The sequence below is a fragment of the Schistocerca americana genome, chromosome 1 (genome assembly GCF_021461395.2).
Source record: "Schistocerca americana isolate TAMUIC-IGC-003095 chromosome 1, iqSchAmer2.1, whole genome shotgun sequence".
Taxonomy (NCBI): domain Eukaryota; kingdom Metazoa; phylum Arthropoda; class Insecta; order Orthoptera; family Acrididae; genus Schistocerca; species Schistocerca americana.
The window spans coordinates 703798338-703824913 of NC_060119.1; the positions used below are offsets into that span (position 1 = coordinate 703798338).

Below are 26576 nucleotides of genomic sequence, written 5' to 3' on the forward strand. Positions count from 1 at the left end.
AAATACTTTCAGGTATCCTTTCTAGATTCTCTTTTATTCTTTTTACTGAAACACTTTCTATTCCGCTTGTTTTATAGCTGTTACAATGGCATCATTATATTGGTTTAATTCTTCAGTTGTTATATCGATCACTTCTGGTATATTTTCATCAAGCAATGTTTGATATTTTTCTTGATCCATGTTTTCTAAATCGTATATTACTTTAGTACTTCGTTGGCTTTTAATAGAATGGTACATTGTAGTTCTTACTAATAGTGGTAAATGATCACTAGCAATACTTTTGCCTGTCCAGTGAGCAGTAAAATATCGATGTATATTGTTAATATATGAAATATGATCGGGTATTGATGTACCTCTGTGGTTTATAAAAGTGGGTTCATCATTGTCGACTCGTCAAATATTAAAATTTGTAAGGATAGACTCTAGTGTTCTACCATTTGTATTTGTTGCGGAATCTCCAAAGGTATTAGATCTTGCATTTAGATCACCCATAATGATAAAAGGGCCCAGATTTGTCATACATTCAAAACATTCTATAGGTAATCTGTCCTTTGGAGGGATATATATTGTTGTTAAAAAGATAAATTTCTTAGTTCTTGTTTGTGTCTTCAATATCACAGCTTGTACATTTTGCAAATTATCTGGCAAATCAATCCTAACTGCTGGAAAATTTTTGCTTTGTGATACTGCTACTCCTCCACTAACGTTCCTTTCACTAGTATTTGTATCATGACGTATAAAATAGTTGATCTTTATTGGATGCTCAGATGCCTTTGTCTCTGCAATACCAATCACATTAACATTTTCTGACTCTATAAGATGTTCTATTAAATTAATTTTCGATAGTATAACATTTACATTGACAAAGGCAGTAATAGTTTCTCTAACAATTACATAATTTTCTCGGGGATCCATTTTTATATACTATCTACAAAATTAGAGCTGGTTTCTACTCTTTAAAATATTGGTTTTTAAGTACTGTTAACTTTTGGAGAAGGTATTTCTTCTACTTGTATATTTCTCTGTGGATTATTCTTTTCTAAAGGTGGCCATTGCTTTGGTGCCAACTGTAGTGGTTCTTCTATTGTATGTAATCGGTCCTGAAGATTATGTGGATATGCGTGGAGTTTAAGCTCTGTGTAATAGCAATCTTCCTGTTGAAAAATTTCTTCACTACATCTCCAATGGCTGTTTCTATTTTATTCTTCCTATCGGGTAGTATATTGATCAGAGCTGTAGTAACTGCTCTAAGCAGATCATCTACTTGAACATATTTTTCATCAATGTCAGCTTCCTTTGTAACTGGCATATTGATACAATGCACTTTGGCAGTTGTCAATCGATGCTGCCTCTTTTGGTCTCTTAGGACATCTAACATCGGTTGCTAGGTGGTCATCGCCACATGTCTGACATTTTGGTTTTACGTCTTTAGCTGTGCAGCTGCTTGTAAAATGTTGGCCTACACATTTGCCACATTTTGGTGGTTTTGTGCAGTTATTAGTAGAATGTTCGAAGCTATAACATTTTACACATTGTACTGGTTGTGGATTAAGAAGCTTTGAAGTTTCTGTTGTATGTACCTTACAAAACATCTTCAAATGATTTTTTAAAAGATAATCTACTGTATGTTGATCACGCTTAATCATGCGCATTTTTGCAGTTTCCTTTCCTGTTTCTTTGGATTTCATTCTAACTATCCTAACAAAATTAAGATGTAGTTCCTTGAGAACTTCTTCGACGTCATTGATTGTAACATCAAAGTCAACCTTTGTTATGACAACACCCAAACTTGGAACAAAATTCCCGAAATTTCTATGCTGTTGTAGCCTAGGATTATAATTGAGTCTCATTAGTTCAACTTTCATTTCTGGTCGGAAATTTGCCTTTAGTTTTTTGACTATTTGTTTCTCAGTATTTGGGTTTTTACTGACAAGAATAACACTACCATTTTGACCGAATTTTATGTCAGTTATTTCTTGTGCCAAATTTAATTGTTTTAATTTAGTGCACAATGTCTTAGTTGTTTCACCTTTTTTTAAATTTGAAATGCGAACTGCATGCTCATGATCGGTAAATTTTTTTGTAATTGTCTCTTCGTTGTCAGACTCGATGTCTGTTAAATAGCTTTTTTTCTTCAGTTTCATTTGGGTAGTGTAGCCCTGTTCTTCGTTACCTTGAATAACTATGTTATATGTATGTTGATTGTTCTCTTGAATGGTGTCTGTAACATTTAAGTGTTTCTCTCCATTTTGGCCAGTGACTGTTAGATCTTGTTGTATGTTTTCAATTGGCTGTTGTGTTAGTATTTCTTCATTAGTTGTCTCATTTTTGACTAACTTGTGTTTGCGTTTTAGTTTTTGCATATCTGTTTTATTTGTCATACTAGCATAAGCTGAAGTGCTATGTCTGTGATTCTACTCATGGTTTATTCTTTGCCCTGTTCTGTGCCTTGGCCTCTGCAAACGCGGGCTGATCCGACATGAATGGGGCCCTGGCTTGCCAATTCCCTATTTCCGGCTGTCTGGAAACTCGCCTATTGAATAACGGATACAGATGCAGGACACTACAATTTTGCGTAGCAAATAAATTTGCTAATTTGCTTCAACAGGCTTTGCGAGACTGCCTTGCTGTGCGAGACTTGCCATTATAAACAGCAATGTGCAGAGTGTTGCTGCATTTTCAAGGACAGCAGAAAAGCTAGTTGGCTTTCTGTTCAAAGTTCTATTAACAGTTTTACTCCCTCTTCTGTTGTTTGGGGTAATCTCCGTTGGCTTTCCGGAACCACATTTAGACCCTCTTGATATCTCCAACACCTTGGGCCGATATTTTGCAGACATTTAGTGTTTCACCCACAACCGTCCTGCCTTCCTCCCTCTGAAACAGGTGATGGAGGCAAGGATGATATTTCTCGTCCCAGAGTCATAGGTGTTACAATACTGCTTTTACTATGAGGGAGCTTAAACATGCACACTCTTCGTCCCAATTATTCATTCCAGGACTGGACGGCATTCACATTCTGATGTTGCAGCACCTATCTACTTCAGGGCCTATGCTTTCTCCTCGATACATATCAATGCATTTGGACAGATGGCATGTTTCCCATTCGCTTGCGTGAGGCCGTTGTCATTCTCATACCTAAACCTGGTAAGGGCAAACACCTTCCTTCCAGCTTCTGCCCAGTGGCCCTCACCAGTAGCATCTGCAAAACGGTGGAACATATGATTAATGATGGGCTGATGGAGTGACTCGAATCTCGGACTCTTCTCACAGATGCTCATTGTCGATTCTGTAGCCAACACTCTGCAGTTGATCATCTCGTCTCCTTGTCAACTCATAATATTAACAATATTTTATGGAAGGGCCAAACTGTGGTCGTATTTTTTGTTTTGGAGAAAGCATATGGCATCTGCTGGAGGACAGTTATCCTCCATGTTATGTATGAGTGGAGCTGCTGGGGTTGTCTGCCCCTTTTTATCTGGGAATTTTTAAAAGACTGTGTCTTTAAGGTATGTGTGGGCTCGGCTCTGTTTTAAGGTATGTGTGGGCTCGGCTCTGTTGGTCACTGTTATTCAAGAGAATGGGGTACCTTGGGGTTCTATACTAGGCATTGCATTATTTGCCATAGCCATTAACCCTATTATGGAGCCTCTCCCACCGCGTACCTCAGGCTCTCTTTTCGCCGATGACTTCGTGATCTATTGCAGCTCGCAACGAACCTGTCTACTTGAGTGGCATCTTCCTTGATGTCTTGATCATTTTTACTTGTGGAGAATCAACAATGGCTTCCAATTTTCTGCTGATAAGACTGTCTGTATGAACTTCGGGCAGCACTGGGAGTTTCTTCCCCCATTCCTACACCTCGGCCCATTCCTTCTTCCCTTCATTGACACAACGAAATTTATGGAACTAATATTTGTTAGGAAACTCTGTTGGTCTTCTTACCTGGCAGATTGTTGGACTCGCGCCCTCTAAAAAGTTTTACCTGTTTTATGCAGTATCTCGGGGGGAGCGGATTGGACTGTCTTCTGTTCATACTGGTCTCTTGTCTGTTGTCTGTTTGAAACTGAATTACGGGTGTATCATATATTCATCCACAAATCCGTCTTTCTTACATTGTCTTAACACCATCCACCATTGTGGGATATGTTTAGCCACTGGTGCTTTCTATATTAGTCCCATTGAGAATCTTTATGCTGAGGCTGCTGACTTTGGATTGTCCTACCAGTTTTCGTTTGCTGCTGTGACAGCTTTGCTTTACCCTCCCTGCCACATTCTCCATGGTTACGAGCTCTTCACTGCCCTGTCATTGTGCTGAGGTATGTGTTCATTTTGGATTCCATTCAGTTCCCTCCCCCAGGGGGTCCACAACTCTTTTGTGGATACGTGCGTGGCGAGCACGGGGCCCCGAGCCGTTGCAGCCTTCTTTCTCTCCAGGGCTGCATTTCTTTTCCCTTCCCCTCCTTTCCCCTCCTTGCTCCTTTCCCCTCGCCCTCTCCTCTCCCTCTCTTGGTGTCCTTGCTTATGTTGGCCCCCGCTATCCTCCTGGTTCTGTTGGTTTTCCAATTCCGCTTTGTTGCATAATCATCTCCTCCTTTTGGCATTCCTTGGTCCCCCTCTGGGGTTTGACTTCCATTACAAAATTTGTCCTCCGTAGTGTGAGCCATTTGGGGAAGAGCACCTTACCTAGTGTCTCCGACGTGCGCCCTCCTAGTACATTCCACCTTTTCTTTCACGTCGTTGTCTGATACTAGGGTGCATAGCCAGCACGGTAGCCAGCCCGTGTGGTGGGGTCGCTATGTACCCTTTTGGTTGAGCACCCTGAACACACAGGGATCACACTTCTGATACCTGAGCTGTGACCTCCTCATGCATGCCTTGGAGTGGTTGCTCGTCATCCTGGAGCATCGGAACTCCCGGCAATAGCCGCCGTGTGATACGGCCCTTGCTGTGGCTGGGTGGCGCCCGTGAGGGAGCCCCTGATCGGAGTGGGTGGTATCAGGGCGGACGCTATGCAAATATGCAAATGAAACGCATGCTGGTCCAGAACTCTGGCCGTTCTTCTGCGGCCGTCTCTCTGCGTGGAACTGATTCCTCAAGTGCTGCTTCTCTTGCCCCTTCGGCCTTCCCTTCCATGGCTATCCCCTAGGAAGGAGGTCAGGCCCGTCGGCTAGGGGCAAAACCTTTCCCCCGTTATCTAGTTTGCACCAGGACTGATGGAGATACTTTCACCAATACCAAACCTTTATTCTTTCTGGAACACATTGAAGACAAGTTTGGCGAAGTGGACTCCCTGAGTAAGATGCGATCGGGTTCGTTGCTGATAAAAACTGCTTCAGCTGCCCAATCTGTGGCCCTTCGTGCCTGTACCCATCTTGGCACAATTCCTGTGTCCATTACCCCCCACCAGTCTCTAAATATGGTACAAGGTGTGATTTTTCACAGGGACCTCATCCTTCAAACTGATAAGGAACTACGGGACAATCTCGGACGGCGGGGTGTTCACTTTGTTCGGCGTGTTCAGAAGGGTCCTAAAGACAATCGTATTGATACTGGTGCCTTTATCCTGGCCTTTGAAGGGGATACCCTCCCTGAGAAATTTAAGATTGTGGCCTATCGCTGTGATGTGAAGCCGTACATCCCACCTCCTATGAGGTGTTTTAAGTGCTTGCGTTTTGGACACATGTCTTCCCGCTGTTCACAGGCCCCTCTCTGTGGTGACTGTGGACGTCCACTCCATGAGGGGAGTCCCTGTGTTCCTCCTCCTGTGTGTGTAAATTGTCATGGTAGTCATTCTCCACGTTCACCAGATTGCCCAGTATATAAGAAGGAAAAAAAGATACAGGAGTATAAGTCCCTCGATCGTTTAACCTACACAGAGGCCCGTAAGAAATATACGCGACTTCACCCTGTGTCCATGACATCTAGTTACGCCTTGGTTACATCTACACCCCTTCCTCCCCCTTCCTTACCCCCACCCCGGACCCCTCTCCTCCCCCTCCCCTGCGGCTCCCACACCTTCTCCTCTGGGCGCTGCTCCCCCTCCCCAGCCGGAGAAGTGTCCCACTCCTTCGGCGTCTGCCGGTCAAGGGCGCCTCTCCCTGGATGCTCCTTCCCGGCACCTACCAGGCCAAAGGTTTGCTGCCGCGCGATGACCGCGAGAGCCGCGGTCTGTCGGCCCCCAGGTCGCCCGGTCTCTTTCTGTTCCTGATCTTGCTGCAGCTGGCTCCTTTATGCCACACAGCCCTCCTCGATCTCAGCCTGAAAAGAAGAAGAAACATAAGTCCCGGGACAAACAGCCTCTGGTGTCACTGGAGGTCCCTTCCCCGACTTCACAACCGGATTCTGACCTGTCGTTCATGGATGTCGCCCCCTCCTTGTCGGTGACGGGTGGGGACCCGGCAGTATGACTGGATTTAGTGCGTTCAGCCCCCATTTAAACCATCGTTCTGTGGTTCTCCAATGGAATTGTAATGGATACTATCGCCACCTTCTGGAATTGAAATCCCTTCTTTCGTCCTACTCTGCAGCTTGTGTGGTTCTCCAGAAATCTCATTTTACTGATGCTCACTCACCGACCCTCTGTGGGTTCCGTGTTTTCTGTCGAAATCGGGTCGGACCCCTGCGGGCTTCTGGTGGCGTTTGTACGTTGGTCCGTACAGACATTGCTATCACGTGGATTCCTCTTCAAACTACATTGGAGCGGTTGCTGTTAGGGTCCACTTAGACTCTGCGGTCACAGTTTGCAATCTTTATTTCCCTCCTGACAGGACTCTTACACCTGCTGCCTTAACTGCCCTTCTTCAGCAGCTTCCTCCTCCCTTCCTCCTCCTTGGGGATTTTAATGCTCATCATCCCTTGTGGGGCAGTGCCTTTCCATCCGTCGTGTTTTCTCCCTCTTTGTCGGGTTGTATTGATGACGTCCTACGTGATGTGTCTGACGCGATTGTTCGCGCTGCTAGCCTTGCTGTCCCGCGCTCATCTGGACCATTTCGTCGCCGACAAGTCCCATGGTGGAGTACGGCCATTGCCATTGCCATCTGTGATCGCCGTCGAGCTTTGCAACACTTTAAGAGGCACCCATCCGTAGCCAGCCTTACTACCTTTAAACGCCTCCGCGCTAAAGCCCGTTATTTAATCAAACAGAGCAAGCGGATATGTTGGGAACGATTTGTTTCTTCCCTTGGTTCTACTCTCCCTCTGTCACGGGTATGGGCTACCCTTCGCTCTCTCCAAGGTTGCCATCGGCAGTCCACCCTCCCAGGCCTTCACCTGCCAGATGGCATTTGTACGGACCCATTCGTTCTTGCAGAACATCTTGCGACCCATTTTGCAGTGGCATCAGCGTCAGCCTCCTATCCAGCTGCTTTCCTTCACCAAAAACAGCGGGCTGAAGCTTCCACCTTATGTTTCACCCCTTGTGAGTCAGAATCTTACAACGAACCTTTTACTGAATGGGAATTTCTTTCTGCTCTATCTTCTTCTCATGATACGGCCCCTGGCCCAGATTCCATTCATAACCAACTGCTTCAACATCTCAGTGCTCCACAACGGCAACATCTTCGGGTGTTTAACCGTATCTGGCTCCAGGGTGACTTCCCTTCTCAGTGGAGGGATAGCATTGTGGTTCCTGCCCTTAAGCCTGGTAAGAACCCCCTATCTGTTGACAGCTATTGGCCAATTAGTTTGACCAATGTTGTTTGTAAGTTACTTGAACAGATGGTAGCCCGTTGGCTCAATTGGGTCCTCGAATCTCGGGATCTATTGTCCCCTTACCAGTGTGGCTTTCGAGAGGGACAGTCTCCAATCGATCATTTACTTCGCTTGGAATCCGCAGTTCGGCAGGCTTTTTCCCAGCGCCGCCATTTGGTTGCAGTGTTTTTTGACCTTCGCAAGGCCTATGACACGGCCTGGCACCATCACATCTTACTTACCCTTCATCAGTGGGATCTTCGGGGCCCACTCCCAATTTTTATCCGCCAGTTCCTGATCCATTGGTCATTCAGAGTTCGAGTTGGTACTGCTTTTAGTTCTCCACAGACACAGGAGACGGGCATCCCACAGGGTTCTGTCTTGAGTGTCCTTCTTTTCCTCATTGCTATCGATGGACTTGTGGCCTCTGTCGGTCCCTTGGTTGCCCCTGGCCTGTATGTGGATGATTTCTGCATTTGGGTTAGTTCCTCCTCGATGGCATCTGCAGAACGGCAGCTCCAGGTAGCTATACGGCGTGCCTCTGCATGGACCTTCTCACACGGGTTTCAATTCTCTCCTTTAAAATCACGGATGGTCCACTTCTGTCGCCGTACTACGATCCACCCTGATCCAGAGCTCTATCTCGCTGCACGACAATTGCCTGTGGTCTCAAAGTTTCGTTTCCTGGGTCTTCTTTTCGACAACAAGCTCACTTGGCTGCCCCATATCAAACGCCTGAAGGTAGGATGTTTCCGTAAACTCAATGTCCTTCGCTTCCTTGCCCACTCCTCTTGGGGTGCGGACCGTTCCCTCCTTCTCCGTCTTTATCGTGCTCTAGTTCTGTCTCGCCTGGACTATGGTTGTCAAGTTTATGGTTCAACTGCTCCTTCCACACTGCACGTGCTGGATCCCGTCCACCTCATGGTATCCGTTTGGCCACCAGTGCCTTCCCTACTAGCTCTGTTGATAGTCTCCTGGTTGAAGTTGGGATCCCCCCCCCCCCCCTTTCTGTTCGGCGGTCCCAGCTTCTGGTGTCTTATGCACTCACTATCCGTTCCTCTCCCACTCATCCTTCCTATTCTATCCTGTTCCCAGACCAGGGACGTCGCCCACCTGACTCCTGCCCTCGGGCGGGTTTACCGGTTGGGCTCCGCCTTGCGTCTCTTTGCCGTGATTTTCAGCTTCCTTCTTTGTCCTGTCTTCCTTGCTCCTTCCCCTCCACCCCTCCTTGGTTAGTTCCTCAGCCTCGAATTCGGGTGGATCTCTGCCGAGGTCCGAAAGATTCCATCCCCCAGGTGGTGTTCCGTTCCTTTTTCTGCCAAATTTTATGGGAGTTTCGGGATGCTGTTGTTTTTTTACGCTGATGGGTCTAAATCTGCTGATCATGTTGGGTATGCCTTCACGCCCTCTGTTGGAACGGAAAATCATCTGCTGCCACCTACATGTGGGGTGTTTACTGTGGAATTGATGGCAATTTCCCAGGCCCTTACCTTTATTAAACAGTCCCAACACCACCGTGTTTTGTTATGTACGGACTCGATGAGTGGCCTTCTTGCTATTGACCGGTGTTTTTCGTGCCATCCCTTGGTCTCTGCCATCCATGACCATCTCGCTGATATTCACCGTGCTGCTTGTTCCATTGACTTCCTTTGGGTCCCTGGCCATGTGGGTATCCCGGGTAATGAGCTTGGTGATCGTTCGGCTGGGGGAGCAGTCACTTACCCCCCCGTTTTCTGTAACCCCTCCTGCAGCGGATTTATGGCTTCACATCAAATCCCACTTCGCACAGTCATGGGCCAATTCTTGGGAGGCTACTCCCCTGTCTAATAAACTTCGTGCGATTAAGGCGACACCAGGCCCGTGGCGTTCTTCCTTTCGCCTCTCCCGAAAGGACTCTACCACACTGTGTCGTCTCCACATTGGCCATACCAGGCTGACCCATGGTTTTCTTTTGCGTGATGAGCCACCCCCACTTTGTGGTTGTGGATCCTTCCAGTCAGTAGCCCACATTTTGGTTGAATGCCCCCTTCTTTTGGCTCTGCATGCTAAGTACAGACTCCCCCACACTTTACCTTTGATGTTGGCTGACGATTCCCGGATTGTCTCTCTGGTTCTCGGTTTCCTCTGGGAAAGTGGATTTTATTCTCAGTTTTAAGGTTTTTAATCTCTCTCTGGTGTTGGGGCAGGGCGGTGAGTGTTTGGGTGTCTCCCACTGTACACCATGTTTGGAGATTCCCGATTCACCTCCCTGACTGAGATCCTCTTTTCTTCCCCTTTTACTCTGTTTTTACCTTCTTTTTTTTTAAAGGATTGGTTAGTCTCCTTTTCCCATACGTATTTCTACATTCTAGTGATTGCATCTTTTAAGTCACAGGTGGCCTTGCCTATGCTGCTTCAGCATAGCGTTGGGTTCGTTGTCTTGCCGACTTCCCTCATTTTGTTTTTTACCAATGACAACATGACTGCCCTTTTACGTTTTTACCTTTTTCCGTTTTATTGTTTTGACTTTACTGAGATGTCCCATTAGGGGAATGGAGCATATTTGAAACAAGGGACTGATGACCTTGCTGTTTGGTCCCTTAAACCTCAACCAACCAACCAACCATTCAGTTCCCAAGGACACTACTTCTGGCCTGCTGTATCATAGTGAGTGCCTCGCACTTCACATGCGGCTTAGCGACAGTGTCTTTGTCTACATCGATGGTTCCAAGGCCAATCAGGGTATGGCGTGCGCCATTGCATTTGGCGATGATTCTTTTAAATATTGACTCCTTGACCAGTGCTAGATTTTTACCATGGAGCTCTACGCTCTGTCAGGACGTGTGGTACATCCAGTGACACGGGCTTGCAAATTGTGTCATCTGCTCAGATTCTCTCAGTGCTCTTCAGAGTCTTTGCATGCTGTACTCAGTCCGCCCTCCAGTACAATAGATCCAAGAATACCTCTACTCGCTTACTGTGGGGGGAGGCAATGTGGTATTCCTGGTCACATGAGCATGCCATGGAATGCGGCTGCTGATGCTGCACCTCTCCTCCCTTGGCCTGCTAGTCATTCTGTTCCCATGGATGAACTTCGTGTCATTGTCTGTCGGCGTGTACTATCCCTTTGGAGTGCACAGTGGTCTTCTCTCCAGGGAAACAAACTCCGCGACATTATACCTCTCCCAATAGCATGTCGACCTCCTCTCAGCCCACAGGTCGCGAGGAGGTCATTTTAGCCCAGTTGTGTATAGGACATTGTTGTTTTAGTCGCTGCCATATATTAACTGGTGACCCTGCCCCACTCTGTGCCTGCTGCTCTCGACCCTACATTGTGTGCCACTTTCTGATCCAGTGCCCATTTTTTTATGTTTATGTTAACATCTTATGTTTGCTGTCTACTTTGTCAGATATTTCAGCAGATGACACATCTTCTGTTGATCGTTGCCTGCAGCTGCATGGCAAAACAAATTTCATCATCCCCCCCCCCCCCCCCTCCCCTGCGGGGACCTCCACCATCTCAACTATGTTTTGAGAAATATTCCCTAGGGGCATCCTTGTCCTTAGCTGCTCCTATTTAAAGTTGTTTAGTTGGGTTTTAGTCTTTTTTGCCTCAGGTTTTTAGTTAGTAATTGTTGGCTTTTTTTTTTTTTTTTTTTTTTTTTTTTCATTACATATGGGCACTTATGACTTTAGCAATTTTGCACTCCAAAGCAAAAAAAAAGTTACGCATTTATGTCATCACCATACAGTCCATCCCCACCCAGATCTATATCTTGACAGCCAATCCCTTGACGTGGTGGACTCTCATTGGATTTTGCAGGACTGATCTTTAATGCCTGATTGACATGGGTTCCCCATCTCCGTCAATGGACGGCCACACCTCAATGCTCTCCGATGTCTTAGCAACACCAGCTGGGGCACAGATCGCCCTACTCTTGATGCAGCTGTACACAGTATTGGTCCAGTCCTGCCTAGATTACAGGAGTTTTGCCCACTTCTTGGTATCACCTTTGATTTTACAGATGCTAGACCTGATATACCTCTGTGGGGTAAGACTGACAGCTGGGGCTTTTTGGACTAGCCCTCTGATCAGTCTCCTAGCAGATGCAGGGCTTCCACCATTGTGCCAGCAACAATTGATCACTTACGTGTCACGCATCCGGTGTGCTGCACCCAGGAGCACCCAAACTACCGTCTCCCATTTCCAGATAGAGAATTCCACCTCCTGCAACAGTGGCCCAGGTATGTCCCCCATCGTACTTTCTGCCCTGGGGGGGCCTCTGGCTGCTCCCTGGATGGGGCATCTTGCTTGCCTTTCTTCCTTTCCCGCCTTGTCTTCTTCCTTGTTCATTACTTTAGACTTTGTTGATCTTCAGTAGACTTTGGAGTTTTCTTTTCTTGGTTTCATTATCTAGTTCCTTCTTTGGTGTGTAGTTTTCTTGACTTGGTTGTTCCAGGTAGGAGGGACTGATGACCTCACATAGTTTGCTCCCTTTAATCATTAAACCAACCAACTGTCCATATTCAAAGGAAAGTGAACAGAGCGAGAAGTGAAATTTCTAAATTCCTCAGTTTGCCTGTGTCAGCAAATCTTTATTTAAAAAACAAATACACTCAATCTTAAGGTGATACATCTGTCATTCTTCGTGTGTTCTTTTTTTTGCGAATGGATATGAACCAGGTTTGTGTCGCCTCTTCAGGTATTTCAGAGTTGCTACTCAAACAGATGCCTGAGGTATCTGTTAATACTTTTTTTCTGTGTGTAACAATGTTTTAGAACCTCAGTAGAAGTAGCTATAGGCTCAAAAGTCTTACTCCATTTCATATTCTGCAGGGTAGTGTTCATATTCCTGTCAGCATTGTTATTTTGTTGGTCTGAAGTATTTGTTCATGTTTTAAAAGACTCTGAAATTGTGTTTTCAACTAAATGCCATGAATGTAGTTAGTTATTCCTAATAAAAAAATTGAATGTTTTTGTATGTTGTTTTTTGTGTAACGATCTTAATCTTCTACACAGAATTTAATCTTTACTATATGTTCTAATTTTTATTAATTGTAGTGATGTACAAAATAGAATTGTCTACTAACACTAGCATTCTTTGTTTCAGTACATCATGACCTTGTCAGGTTCCTTTGTCTTTCTCCCTGGTCATATGTATAAAACATAAATCTGCAAGACGGTAAGCTCAGTTTTTTTTTCTGAAGCACAAGGATGCACTTATCTAAAAAATAATGCACCAATTTCCAAGCTCTGTAATTACAATTTGTTCTCTTATTAGAACTGCTCATTAGCATAATGGCATATGGAGGAAGGGGAAGAGGCGGCAGACGAGATGGGAGATGGATTGATAGCTCGCTCCTCCATCAGTACCACGATGAATCGCAAGGCTTTCATCAACCAGATGATGCACTTTCTGCTTGGATCAAACAACTAATCGAAATGTGGCGTCGATGTGAGTATTTATATTGTGCCACATAGTTGTTGAAATTATTCAATAATTAGTTGTTTTAAGCTCCCTTACAAAGTAAATGATTTGTGGGTAAAAGTTTTGTGTTGAATCCCCCTTGCATTTGTCACAGTTTGTTTGAAAAATGTATGTAATATGTATCAAAATGTGTATCAAAGACTTGTCCATTATGTAATATAAATTTTCTGAATTTACCTTGCAGTGTCAGCTTTTATAGTGAAAAGTGCATTAATTACTGCAAAGTGTGTTGCATATGGTGCAAATGTAAATATTAAGCCGCAGTACAGATCAACTTTATTTTACATTCACATTCATTGGGTTTGCCAAATCTCAACCTAACAATCACCTTCCCACCTAACGTGGAACTGGTGCTATTCTACAGATCAATCTATTACCACAATCAGTACTCAGTTTCTGATCAGATGAGTTCCAGGTTATTCCCTGTGAAACATGAAAGTATTGGCTATGATACAATTTTTTTCTTCTTCATTTTCTTCTTCTCCGTATTATGTCATTAGTGAACTGTATTAAAACTGTCACTGTTTTGATAAAATGAACCATCTTGTCAAAACAGGGCTGTTCCATGAGAACATGGATATGGGCACAAACTTTAAAAATTAAAAATATTCTTATTACAATTCTGATTACCATTTCTGTTAGCTGAAACGCTTTTTTGAAGCTTCATTTTCATGTTAAGAAGTGCTGGGACTGAACAAATGGCCTTATAGCATGTCTAAAATTTCAGCTTCTAGACCCTCTAAGAAAGTTTTCAAAAGTACTACACTAATGCATTGTAAAGTAATTTATTAACAGAATATACATGAGAAACTTTACAAGTATCTTAGGTCAGCCCATTTCGACAGTTTATATTGATTTTATTTAATTAGTAAAGTCCCCAGGCTGATTTATTTTTTATTGCTATCTCCTGTTATTCCGATACCGAAAAAGTGTGAAATTTATTTTTCAAGGTCAATGCAATTTTGTAGACTCCTGAAAATAGGCATGGAAAAACAGATTTATGAGATACATGTCTCACTACAGAGAAAACATATTCAATATAAACAATGTTTTGTAGTGTTTTTTTTAAAAATAAGACATTTAATTATTTTTAACAATTACAGTGTTTCCACAATTCTCAAACAAGATATTTCATTTTTGTAGTTGTTATCATGCCCCTCACATCAGCTGAGAAAATGAGAGAGTACCGGAAATGACTGAAGGAGAAAGGATTAAGTAATGATATTAAGGGGAAGGACAGGGAAAGGAAACTTCCAGCCTTTTAACTCCTGCTCAACTTAAGAAGCAAAGAGAAAAAGAGGAACTTGATCAAAGAAAATTCAGAAATAAAGTTAGAGCCAGCAGCGAAGGCAATGGTAGTGATGCTTGCGTCACCTACACAAATAGTCCATGTAAATCACCTGCTACATTAAGCAAATCAGTTAAACGTGTGGCAACTTGTTTCCCTAGAAGTCCAAGAAAGTTCTCTTGGAATTAGTTGCTGTTCATGGAGTTTAAGTAAGTGAACAACAGGTGAAAAATCAGATTCAATGCCTAAATCCAAGCACAGAAGCAGCTGTTGCTATTTTTTTATGTTCGAGATAACATATCATGGCAAACTCCTGGAATGAAAGATTATATGATAATGAACCACATTTTCTGACTTCATTAACACAACAGTCTGAAATCAAGAGAAAGATGTTTGCATGATGTCAAAATGTGAAAAGTGTGCAGATGTATCTTTGGAAGTTAAGTATTCTTTGGATGAGAACTTAATGAAGAAGCTGATCAAATGGACCCAATGGCAAACAGTGAACCAGTGAATCACTCTGAAAGAGATTCATGGTACTGTTGGTCAGAGTCTTGATGCTCTTTCAAACATGCTACCCCAATTATTACAACATACATTTATTAAAAGACAACAATCAAATTTTTTTGAAAACAAAAAGAATTCTGCAAACAAGATCATCATCTTGCTGCAAGTAGATTTTGCAGAAAATTATACTGTTCAGCTACAGAATGAAGTCCAGAGTGCCCATTGGTCAAAACAACAACTTACTTTGTTTACAGCATTTGTTTGGGACTCACAAAATGATGGATAGTCTTGTGCTGTTGTTAGTGATAAACTTGATCGTAATAAATATTCAGTGTGTGCTTTCCTAAGTAAAATTGTAGAGCACATTATATCCATGAACCCAGAGGTAGAATCTGTCACATTCACAAGTGATAGTGCAGCCGGTCAATTTAAGCAGCCGTTCCTGTTTGCCAACTTGACATTTTTCAGAGAATGCTATAGAATAAATATTTCATGGAACTTCTTTGCCACATCACACTGCAAAGGTGTTGTGGGTGGGACTGTGGAACTGTAAAGTGTACAGTCTGGAATATCTGCAAAGCTGGGAAACACAAACTATCTGGTGCTGGGGACTTTGCAAAAGCTGCACGTGAAAGATGTCATGGCATAAACATTTTTTTATATCTTTGCCTTGCAAATTTCAAAGAATACAGAGGAATTGGATCAAATGTGGATGGGAATAGTTCCAATAGAGCAGACAAAAACCACCCATGCTGTTACACCTATTGCTCCATATATTATTGAGTACCAGCATTACTCACTATCTCCCCAGAGGTTTGTGCACAATTTCAAAAAGCGATCTTCAGCCAAAGAAAACTGATCAATCATTCAACTTTGGTTTCCTATGCTGTAAGAAACAGATAAAGATTTTTTGTGGGGCAGGTGATTTATGTTGAAGATGGTTATGAAATTTCATTTCTTAGAAAGAATGATGCAAATCGAAAGATATTTATATTTCCCTCAAAGGAAGATAAATGTTGGGTAGAAAAAGACCAAATTGTAGAGAAACTAGCTGCACCTACTGTAGATTAGAGGAATAAGTACCATTTTCCCTACCCAATCAGCAGTGCAGAATAAAACTGGTAATTTTCAAGTGAAAGTATCATTCTGTTACTATTAAGTGACATTCTGTTACCAGCAATTTTATTTATTCATTTATTTATTTATTTTATTTTGTTAGTAAAATATTAGTGTCATGCATTTATCTTCTATGTCATTTTGTTTCCCATTTATCTCTCTTCACAGTATAATTTTTGTGAATATTGATAGGAAATGAACGAGCTGAATTATTGTTGCATTATAAATGAGAACAATATGCATGTCTGAATTGTCATTCCATTACCAGAAAGTTTTTTTTACATAAGTCTCATTATATGAATGAAACTTCAACTATTAAATTACGTAACTTGTGTTCCTTTGCTTGTGTAGAAAATACAAATTTTTTGTCTTTTATCATGATCCTTCGTCTTTACTATCCTTATTGTGCAAAAACTATCACCAAGTGTCATTCCATTACTTATGGAACTACCCAACAGTGACAGTTATAAGACAGTTCACTTACGATGTAATATGGACGTCACATCAGTCTAGATGTACTTGACAATGGTGATAACTGCCGAAACAGTCTGTTCTGAATAAAGAGTATTTAATTATACATAGCTATTTGGTGCATCTTTTCAGTAATCATGTCATTATCAGATATAGTCTTTGTTTCCTTCTGTATTCTTGTTTTTCCTCCCTCTGTTGTTTGGAATTTCATAGTACTTAGTATTACTTATATTTGCAAGAGCTGTTATGCAAAAAGCAGTCCACTTAATCTGATTTATTTATTTACCCATACATAGTCTTGACAAATCGAACTTCTGTTAATTATGTGGGGGCAATGTTCTTTGTTAAATATGATGAAATTCTCAATTTCACTTGTTTGCAGTCAGTGAAAGTTGATCTGATTTTTGTTTACTGAGTTGTTCTTAATTTTGAAGACCATTAAAACAAATTATTGTATGTGAAATAAATACTTATTTTCATTTCACATGTGGATCTTAAGAATTACATTAAAAATTTTTAGTGAGATTTCAATGGAATCAAATGTCGCTTTGCTTGTTTACTATCTTTTCTAATGCAGTTGTTAATATACAAACCTTCCTGTTGTTAAAAACGATTTTGTTTTAGGGAAGAAGAGCGATGCTGTAAGACAAATGCTGCACAATTGTTTTGCTGCTGCTGGTAACCCCTATATTACAGCTCTTCAGATAATGTTAAATAGTGAAGATTTCTACCAAGCTAAAACTAACTCTTTAGCATATACAGGTAAGTGAACTGTGTCATCTCCAATAATGATAGAATATATTTTGAATGCAACTTGTGAGTAAAGCTGACACTAAAAATGTTATGTTTGTTTTAATGACTGAGCTATTATCTATAAAGAAGGCCGTAAATAGTGGAGCCTAAGTTGTGCTTTTCCTCATGATTTCCAGGCGGGCTTTGATGTGGTTTTTTATTATTTAACAAAATATATGTTAATATTATATCACGTTATGTAGAGTCTCACTGCAAACTGAAGAGTGAGGAAGCAAGCCCCCACTCTCTGTGCAGGAACAACTACAGGCTTTTTCATAAAGTTAGACCAACCTTTCTGCAGCATGCCTTTCAAATCACTTGGGACATGTGAGGAGTGTTCATTTTCCACTAAATGCAGTAACACTACATAATAAAGCAATTAAGAACTAATCCAACTATTGGAAGAAAAAACCGGAACAGAATATATGTAAATCACCGCCTGCCTGTGCTGCACTGCTAGGCAGGAAACTAATTGTTAGTCACCCCTGTACTGCAATTGTAGCATTCTTCTGGGCAATGCCATTTCCTTCACAATGGTGGCTGCTTGCTTATCAGTTTACAGATAGATCATATCCAGTTGGAATGTGCATTACTTTAGTTCATTTAAATCATTTGCATCTCTTTAGTGTTGCTGCTGGGAGATGGTAATACGTGCTTGAATTCTGCAACTTCTTCTTTCTGGAGGGCCAGTCCTTTTACTGATACAGCACATTTCATGAGAGACATTATATTGCATTGTCATGACACACTGAGGTGAGAAAAGTCGTGGGATACCTTCTAATATAGTGTTGGACCTCCTTTTGCCCAGGTTAGTGCAGCAACTTGACATTCATGGACTCAACAAGTCGTTGGAAGTCCAATGTAGAAATATTTAGCCATGCTGCCCCTATAGCTGTCCATAATTGCGAAAGTGTTGCCTGTGCAGGAGTTTGTGCACAAATTGTCCTTTCCATTATGTCCCATAAGTGTTCAGTGGGATTCATGTCAGATGATCTGGACGGCCAGATCATTCATTTTAATTGTCCAAAATGTTCTTCAGCCAAGTCACAAACAATTGATGCTCGATAACATGGCACATTGTCGCATTTTCATCCATAAAAATTCCATCATTGTTTAGGAACATGAAGTCCTGAATGGGTGCAAATGGTCTCCAAGTAGCTGAACATACCCATTTCTAGTCAATGATCGGTTCAATTAGACCAGAGGACCCAGTCCATTCTACATAAATACAGCACACGCCATTATGGAATTACAACCAGCTTGCACAGTGTCTTGTTGACAACTTGGGTCCATGGCATTGTGGGGTCCGCGCCACTCTTGAACCCTACCATCAGCCCTTTCTGGACTCACTTGACCAGGCCACAGTTTTACAGTCAGGTAGGGTTCAGCTGATATAGTCACAAGCCCAAGAGAGGCACTGCAGGCGATCTTGTGCTGTTAGCAAAGCCACTATAGTCAGTCGTCTGGTGCTGTGGATAATTAACGCCAAATTTTGGCGCACTGTCCTAACGGGTTCATTTGACATACTTCCCACACTGATTTCTGCAGTATTTCACTCTGTGTTGCTTGTCTGTTAGCACTGACAACTCTATGCAAATGCCACTGCTCTTGGTTGTTAAGTGAAGACCATCGACCACTGCATTGACCATGGTGAGAGGTAATATGTGAAATTTTTCTATTCTTGGCACACTCTAGACACTGTGGATCTCAGAATATTGAATTCCCTAATGAGTTGCAAAATAAAATGTGTCATGTGTCTAGCTTCAACTACATTTCGCATTCAGAATCTGTTAATCTCCAGCGTGTAGCCATAATCATATCAGACACTTTTTCATATGAACCATCTGTGGTTCAAATTACATCTCCACAGATGTGCTGCCCTTTTATACCTTATGTATAGGATATAACTGCCATCTGTATATGTCCATATTGCTATCAGGTGACTTTTGTCACTTCAGTATAGTGTTGAAGGTAACTGTAAGAAATACGCAATGGGACGAACAGAAATGACGAGTATATTCAAAGGCAATAATTGAACTGAAGTCTTACAAGGGGAGGCCACGACATCTGGAATGCGGATTTACTTCAAACTTCGTACACTCGTAGTACCCCATTGGGACAACAAAATGTGAAAGCAGTAGTGCGTACTTCTCAAGCCTTATTGAGAAATTCACAAGATAATTTCGGTCATCAAATACATACCTGTGCATTTCCATTTTTTACCATGAAGCGGCGGCAGCCAAGTGGTTAGTGCTCAAGCCCCGTAATAGCTGGATCGAGTCCTGTTAGTCAGTTTTTTATTTTTTTTCCCAACACATACTCTTTACTATTGTATTAAAATTAATACAATGGGGAAAATTTGTGTAATCGGATGAACTTTTATTAATTTTACAATGTTATTTGGCAATGTACAAATTTTTACCATCACAAATAATATAATATTCATAACTATCGACTAGTAAATGACCAAACATGTAAAGTGATACTGAAAATGTATGCTTGTCCGTGATTTGAGAAATTCCTTACACCTGGATGGAGCCCGAAACTACGTGTTACCTGCAAGTTTTGACAGGCACAGACGGCTTTTGAAAGATGTACAATTAATCGCTTTCGACATTAGGAGTAAAAGTTGCAGAATGATATTTTTCGCAAAAACATGGAAAACATAAAGTTAAACGGCACCAGCTGCATTGAATAAATGCTTTGTTTCCCCATACACAAGGTCTTTTTAGGTTTTCCATGGAAAAACAAACCTTGTTAACATTTTCAAAAACCCCTCTTTCAGCCAATAATTTGGAAGCAAACCATGCGTAACGCAGCATTTCCTTAAATATCGGCTCTGATAATTGGTCATGCAGTAACAAGGGTATGTTATAGGGTCTTCACGAGAAGCAATTTCTCGTTCTTTTTAGATTAAATACTAACAATTTTGAAGATGCGTATTGATATATGAACTTGGCCTGTAGAAATAAACATCATGTGGTTGGCATACTGGTGTGCATTTCAGAGGTACGACTTTAACCGTACATGTTCCACGTTCTTCGTCATCGGTGAAAATTTTGGCGTACAAACCAGGATTCGTTTGCCTCCCCCCCCCCTCCCCTCCCCCCAAGAATCTATTATTAATAAGAATTTTCCTTTCTTTACATAGGGAAACATGACGCTGGGTAAAAATGAATAATATAATTGTGTGGTAAGTTTCCCAGATTTCGAACTCGTTACGATGATATACGGAAGAGCTTTCATTAATTTCTCAATGGTATTCTAAACCTTTGGTCCAGACTTCCCCGTGGCTTCTTGCAAACAAAGAAACACGTGTGACAATAATTCACCACACAGTGTTATCGCATATTGTGCCATGTAAGAGTGCGTCACCTTATTCATATTGCGCCTTCTGACAAACACAGTCTTCGAATTTCTTTCGGCGAGAGTTCTGGTGTATGTGAACTGGTACTGGCAACCTGATAACATTTTTTTTCGAAATTCAGGATGATTGCCCTCATCTGTAATTGAAACTCTCTCGTGGCTACCAGCATTTATAATGCAGACACAATTTCCTCAAACTCACATACCGCATGATCTTCCTATGCCGAATTATGTGCTGTAGTTTGAATTTTTTTATCCATGAAAGCGATGCTTTGAAGATGAAGTCCTTCGATTGGACTTAGCCTGCAGCAGCCAAAGCCCACTGCTGTAAGTTTCTGGTTGTTACCTGAAAATTAAAATCAGAATTTCATTTTATTAATATAATTATTTCTTTGAATGAGGTTGTAGAAGATATAGAAAATTAGATGTAGAGTGATAAAAATGAACACTTACTTGCTGATAATTTTGGCGAGACTCTACGAATCAATTATCGAATATCTATCGAATATCTATCGATCGTTGATCCTCCAGATTTTCCGTTTTCTTCCCATGTCTTCTATTCGTCTTTTCATGTCAAACTTCTAGACCCTTTTATCTGGAGAGTTCGGAGACTCCATTTGGGGTGTTCTTTCACCAGTTTAACAACTTTTTCCCATTGTATCAATTGTAATATAAATATTAAAGAATGTGTGTTGGGGGGGGGGGGGAACTGACGAACGGGACTCGATCCAGCGATTATGGGACTTGAACACTAACCACTTGGCTGCCGTCACTTCATGGTAAAAGTGACAATGCACAGGTATATATTTGATGACTGAAATTATCTTGCGAATTTCTCAATAATGCTTGAAAAGTACGCGCTACTGCTTACACATATTGCTGTCATAATGGGGTACTAAGGGTGTATGAAGTTTGAAGTAAATCCACGTTCCAAACGTCGTGGCCTCCCCTTGTTAGTGATATGTGTTTGCCCTTTGGACAATACAAGCAGTGGGACATGGTTCTTAATAAGGCGTGTGATTGCCACGGACGGTAGTGCGTGCTCTGCAACATACTCCCTTGCTGGCCACAAAGTTGTTAAGAAGTTCTTATGGTAGAGTGTTCCATTCCTCTACCAGAGCGGTTGACAGCATCTGGGTGGTGGTTGTTGCATATGGAATTTAATCACCTCATTGTATATACATGAGTGGACAGGATTAAAATACATAACGTGTGTGACACACCTAACAGCAGTGTCTAGGTAAGCATTGGCAGTCATTATGTGTAATCACCAAGACTGGCAGAGAAATTGTATTTATCTTGGACACTTTTTGTGAAAGAAGTTAGTGGGCCTATCACATGACAGTCACTGTTGTATAGTCACCAGGATAGTTCCTTTCCTTCTTCAAAATTGACTGGCTTTGGAGCCCCCCCCCCCCCCCCCCCCCCCAATGTGACCTGGTCAATCTGTAAGTATCCACACTTCCCCCCCCCCCCCCCCCCCCAACTGAAATTCCTTAATGTATGAAAAACAGATTTTTGTCTGCAGTCACATTCATTGAAGGATCTAATGTGCCTTTCAATGTATGCAAAGTGAGGCAGGTATGACGAATTTTGTTCAACGTGCTTTCTGCAGTGTCATAGTTTGTCATAGACACTGTGGTGGATACCTAAATAAAACTTACAAAATGCCTTCACTTTTCTAAGTGAAGTTTTTGTGTTGTTTTATATTTGGATTGCTTTCATTCTATATGTTAGTTAGTACCAGCATTATATGTTTGGAGTCTTTGTACCTATTTTTTAATGCATTGACTCCCATGTCTTTCATTGGGAACATGTCTCCCGATGGCCGTGTAATAAGTTCTTAAGGGGTGTTTAAATGGGCCATATTTTACAGCAGTCAACATTGCTGCAATGTGGCTGCAATACATGGCAGTTTTGTGATACGGCTGGGCAATATTGCTGAAGCTTCACGTAATTGCTGACGTATTGCCGACGGGTTGCCGGTGTTGTCCACCAAGATTGGAGAACATTCTGTATTGCAGGGCAGTATTTCTCTCGGTTTTGTGATTATATGCTCGTGTGTGTGTGTGTGTGTGTGTGTGTGTGTGTGTGTGTGTGCTACGCTCTTGGTGTCATCTTTGTTTCCTACTCCTCTCACCGAAAGCACTGCAATCGCATATCTGTGCGAAAACAGTATTGTTTCACTTTTGTTCCAAAGTTTGTGTTCATACCTGTAGCCACATATATTGTAGATGGTTATTGTTCTGGCTTTGTTGTGTATAGCCGCGGAGAAGTGAACAAACAAGAGAAGTATGAATTTTATAACTGCAATTCACATACGGGGGAATGTAACATACACAGTTGAAATAATCTGTTATTGACAAGAAATAAGTGTAAACAATGCCAACCGTAACATACCATATCATACATCAAAGCTAAGGGATGTCAAAATTAATGTGTACTAAGATCACAAACTGGAGGGAGGGGAGAAAAAGTTTGCAAGCTGTTGCCAACTAGCTTGGATTCAAGTGTTATGAAGCATACAAAAAATTCTGAGGTGTCTGAACCAATACCAAATGCAAGGTAAAAGAAGTTGCACAGGAAGAGTGGAAGCGCAGGTGGCTCTTCATCCATATGGTTTTTAATTTGTTAGGAGTTTCACAATCCTGAGACTTACCTGAAGCAGGAATTGATAGTGTGAACAGTAGTATGTGTTGGAGAATTAAAAAAATTCTTATTTCAAACTTCCTGTAATGAAGTCTTGCAGTCAAATCAAAGCATTACATATTTGTGGTAACACGAAATGTATAGAATAGTGAACTTTAAAGAGGTATGTTAAACTTCTGTATGAATCATCAGTAGTTAAAAACTGAAGTGTGATTGCCAGTTGGGTCGTAACTGGTACACACTCTCAAATTTGTACTGGCTAGTAGAAGCCAATCTTGGGGAAGATCAGTTTGGATTCCGTAGAAACATTGGAACACGTGAGGCAATACTGACCTTACGACTTATCTTAGAAGAAAGATTAAGGAAAGGCAAACCTACATTTCTAGCATTTGTAGACTTAGAGAAAGCTTTTGACAATGTTGACTGAAATACTCTCTTTCAAATTCTAAAGGTGGCAGGGGTAAAATACAGGGAATGAAAGGCTATTTACAATTTGTACAGAAACCAGATAGCAGTTACCAGAGTCGAGGGGCATGAAAGGGAAGCAGTGGTTGGGAAGGGAGTGAGACAGGGTTGTAGCCTATCCTCGATGTTGTTCAATCTGTATATTGAGCAAACAGTAAAGGAAACAAAAGAAAAATTCGGTGTAGGTATTAAAATCCATGGAGAAGAAATAAAAAGTTTGAGGTTCGCCGATGAGATTGTAATACTGTCAGAGACATCAAAGGACTTGGAAGAGCAGTTGAATGGAATGGACAGTGTCTTGAAAGGAGGATATAAGATGAACATCAACAAAAGCAAAACGAGGATAATGGAATGTAGTCGAATTAAGTCGGGTGATGCTGAGGGAATTAGATTAGGAAATGAGACACTTAAAGTAGTAAAGGAGTTTTGCTATTTGGGGAGCAAAATAACTGATGATGGTTGAAGTAGAGAGGATATACAATGTAGACTGGCAATGGCAAGAAAAGCGTTTCTGAAGAAGAGAAATTTGTTAACATCGAGTATAGATTTAAATGTCAGGAAGTCGTTTCTGAAAGTATTTGTATGGAGTGTAGCCATGTATGGAAGTGAAACATGGACGATAAATAGTTTGAACAAGAAGAGTATAGAAGCTTTCGAAATGTGGTGCTACAGAAGAATGCTGAAGATTAGATGGGTAGATCTAATAAACATAACTAATGAGGAGGTATTGAATAGAATTGGGGAGAAGAGGAGTTTGGGGCACAACTTGACAAGAAGAAGGGACCGGTTTGTAGGACATGTTCTGAGGTATCAAGGGATCACAAATTTAGTTTTGGAGGGCAGTGTGGAAGGTAAAAATCATAGAGGGAGACCAAGAGATGAATACACTAAGCAGATTCAGAAGGGCGTAGGTTACAGTAAGTACTGGGAGATGAAGCAGCTTGCAGTGGATAGGGTAGCATGGAGAGCTGCATCAAACCGGTCTCAGGACTGAAGACAACATGTAGCAATTCTCCGGAAAATTGCATGTATGAGATTTTCAAAATTGTTTCGACGTTCTGGTAAAATCATGGGACAGATATGTATCCACCACAGTGTCAGTTCACTAGTTAAATTTTGTGAAGCATTCCATTAAAAAACACACATCCACAAAACCTGAATTCTTGTGTTCTTTCTTAGTTGATTCCTTGTGTGATGTAAAAGCAGTAAAGCTGCACTCACTTCCATTAGCTCATGTTTGTTTATTTTATGGCTACTATAGGTGGCAGAAAATAACTAAGCTTAAAACTGTTACTGTAATAACCGCCCATGTGTAACTGGCAGTTTCTAAAATAACAGGGGAAAAGAATCCACCTGCTTTGTTCCACATCCCAACATTGGGTTGTATAGACAGATAGTTACCAAATAGCTGACTGTGTAATGTCTGAACAACAGCCCACAAAATTTGTACAAAAAGTTGCATATACAGATTCAAAATTGTTTTGATTGCCTAAACTGGCCATAAATGTCTAATACAAAGAATTACATGCTGTTCAAATACTCAAGTACAAAATCATATACCGTAGAAAAAAAAACATATTTCAACATCAAAAGTTTGTTCCTGAAAATCAGAAGTTAAATAGCATGGAGACAAAATAAATAAATAAATAAAAACAATTAAGACAGTGTAAAACTTTCTTAATTTTATGAAACAAATTTCCCATCTTCCAGTTGTTTCACTGATTTCTTCTTATACAATCAAACCTGCCACTGTTTCACTTAGCTGAAATTGGGTCCATGCCTTTTATAGGTCCAAATGGTTGCCCCCCATATCCTCCAGTTTTAGTGGTGTCCTGGGAAGTCGTTATACTCCGTCATTGTAAATGGGGAACAAAAACAAAACCTCTTACCTTAGTATACAGACAATTACCACAGCTAAACTTTCAAGAAAATTCTCATTTTTCTGACATATATTCATTACATAATATTATATACACATACAGCATATGTCATGAAATGTCACAATAGTATTCTTATAAAGTGATCTGGATGAATTGAAAGTCACCACACACCAAATTTAACACAGAGAAGAGAAACTGCTTCTGAAGAACAAATACACACGGCTGACATTCAAACCATCACAACAGAAGAAGTATGTTATATCTGTAGAAGAACAAGCAGCCAGATCAGAGCGAATGAAGGAATTTTGGAAAACGAAGAAATTGCTGACTGCTAAGACCTAAACTTAATCATTGTAGACTCTGTTGTATTATGTTTGATTTTAGTGCTCCAATGTGGGTGTAAACTATGTAAATAAACAAACAAATAAATAAAGATGATTTAAAAAGAGTGGAATCTCTTCCGTGTACTCCTGTATTTTAACCCAAATCATTGTCTCACATAATTGAATTCGAAAGTAAAGTTTTTAGCCATATTTTATGTCTTCTAAAGAGAACAAAACCATGATCACAATACTGTTACATAATTACCAATTAATTGAAATTAAGGTGATGGAAGTTGCTTCAAATCATTGCATTACTTCACTCAGATTACTACCTTTCAGAAAACTAAATCCTCATGAAATTCCCAAAATGTCACCAAATTATCCACTCTTGCCAGAATATTCAAGTTACCTTTGAGTTACTGTTACCATAATCCGTTCATCATAAGAATAAATCTGATGTAAACATTGCACTAATGTATTCTTCTGCATTTGCTGGAACCTCATTGGATTTCCGTTTCATGTGAGACTAGCCAAGCTGTCTAGAGTACTGTGAAGTATGATA

The 26576-nt window shown here is 41.3% G+C and overlaps 1 protein-coding gene across 5 annotated transcripts in view; it reads left to right on the forward strand.

The window, feature by feature from the left end:
- LOC124609653 (exonuclease mut-7 homolog) overlaps positions 1-26576 on the forward strand; it is a 244638-nt gene that overhangs the window by 8391 nt on the left and 209671 nt on the right. For all 5 annotated transcript variants that reach the window (XR_006979496.1, XM_047140093.1, XM_047140091.1 and 2 more), the window contains exons 2-4: positions 12780-12851; positions 12951-13124; positions 17164-17301. Coding sequence is in view for 4 of the 5 variants with exons in the window: in XM_047140093.1 (XP_046996049.1) it covers positions 12968-13124; positions 17164-17301 (295 nt within the window). In the remaining variant the exon portion in view is untranslated. The remainder of the gene's footprint in view (positions 1-12779; positions 12852-12950; positions 13125-17163; positions 17302-26576) is intronic.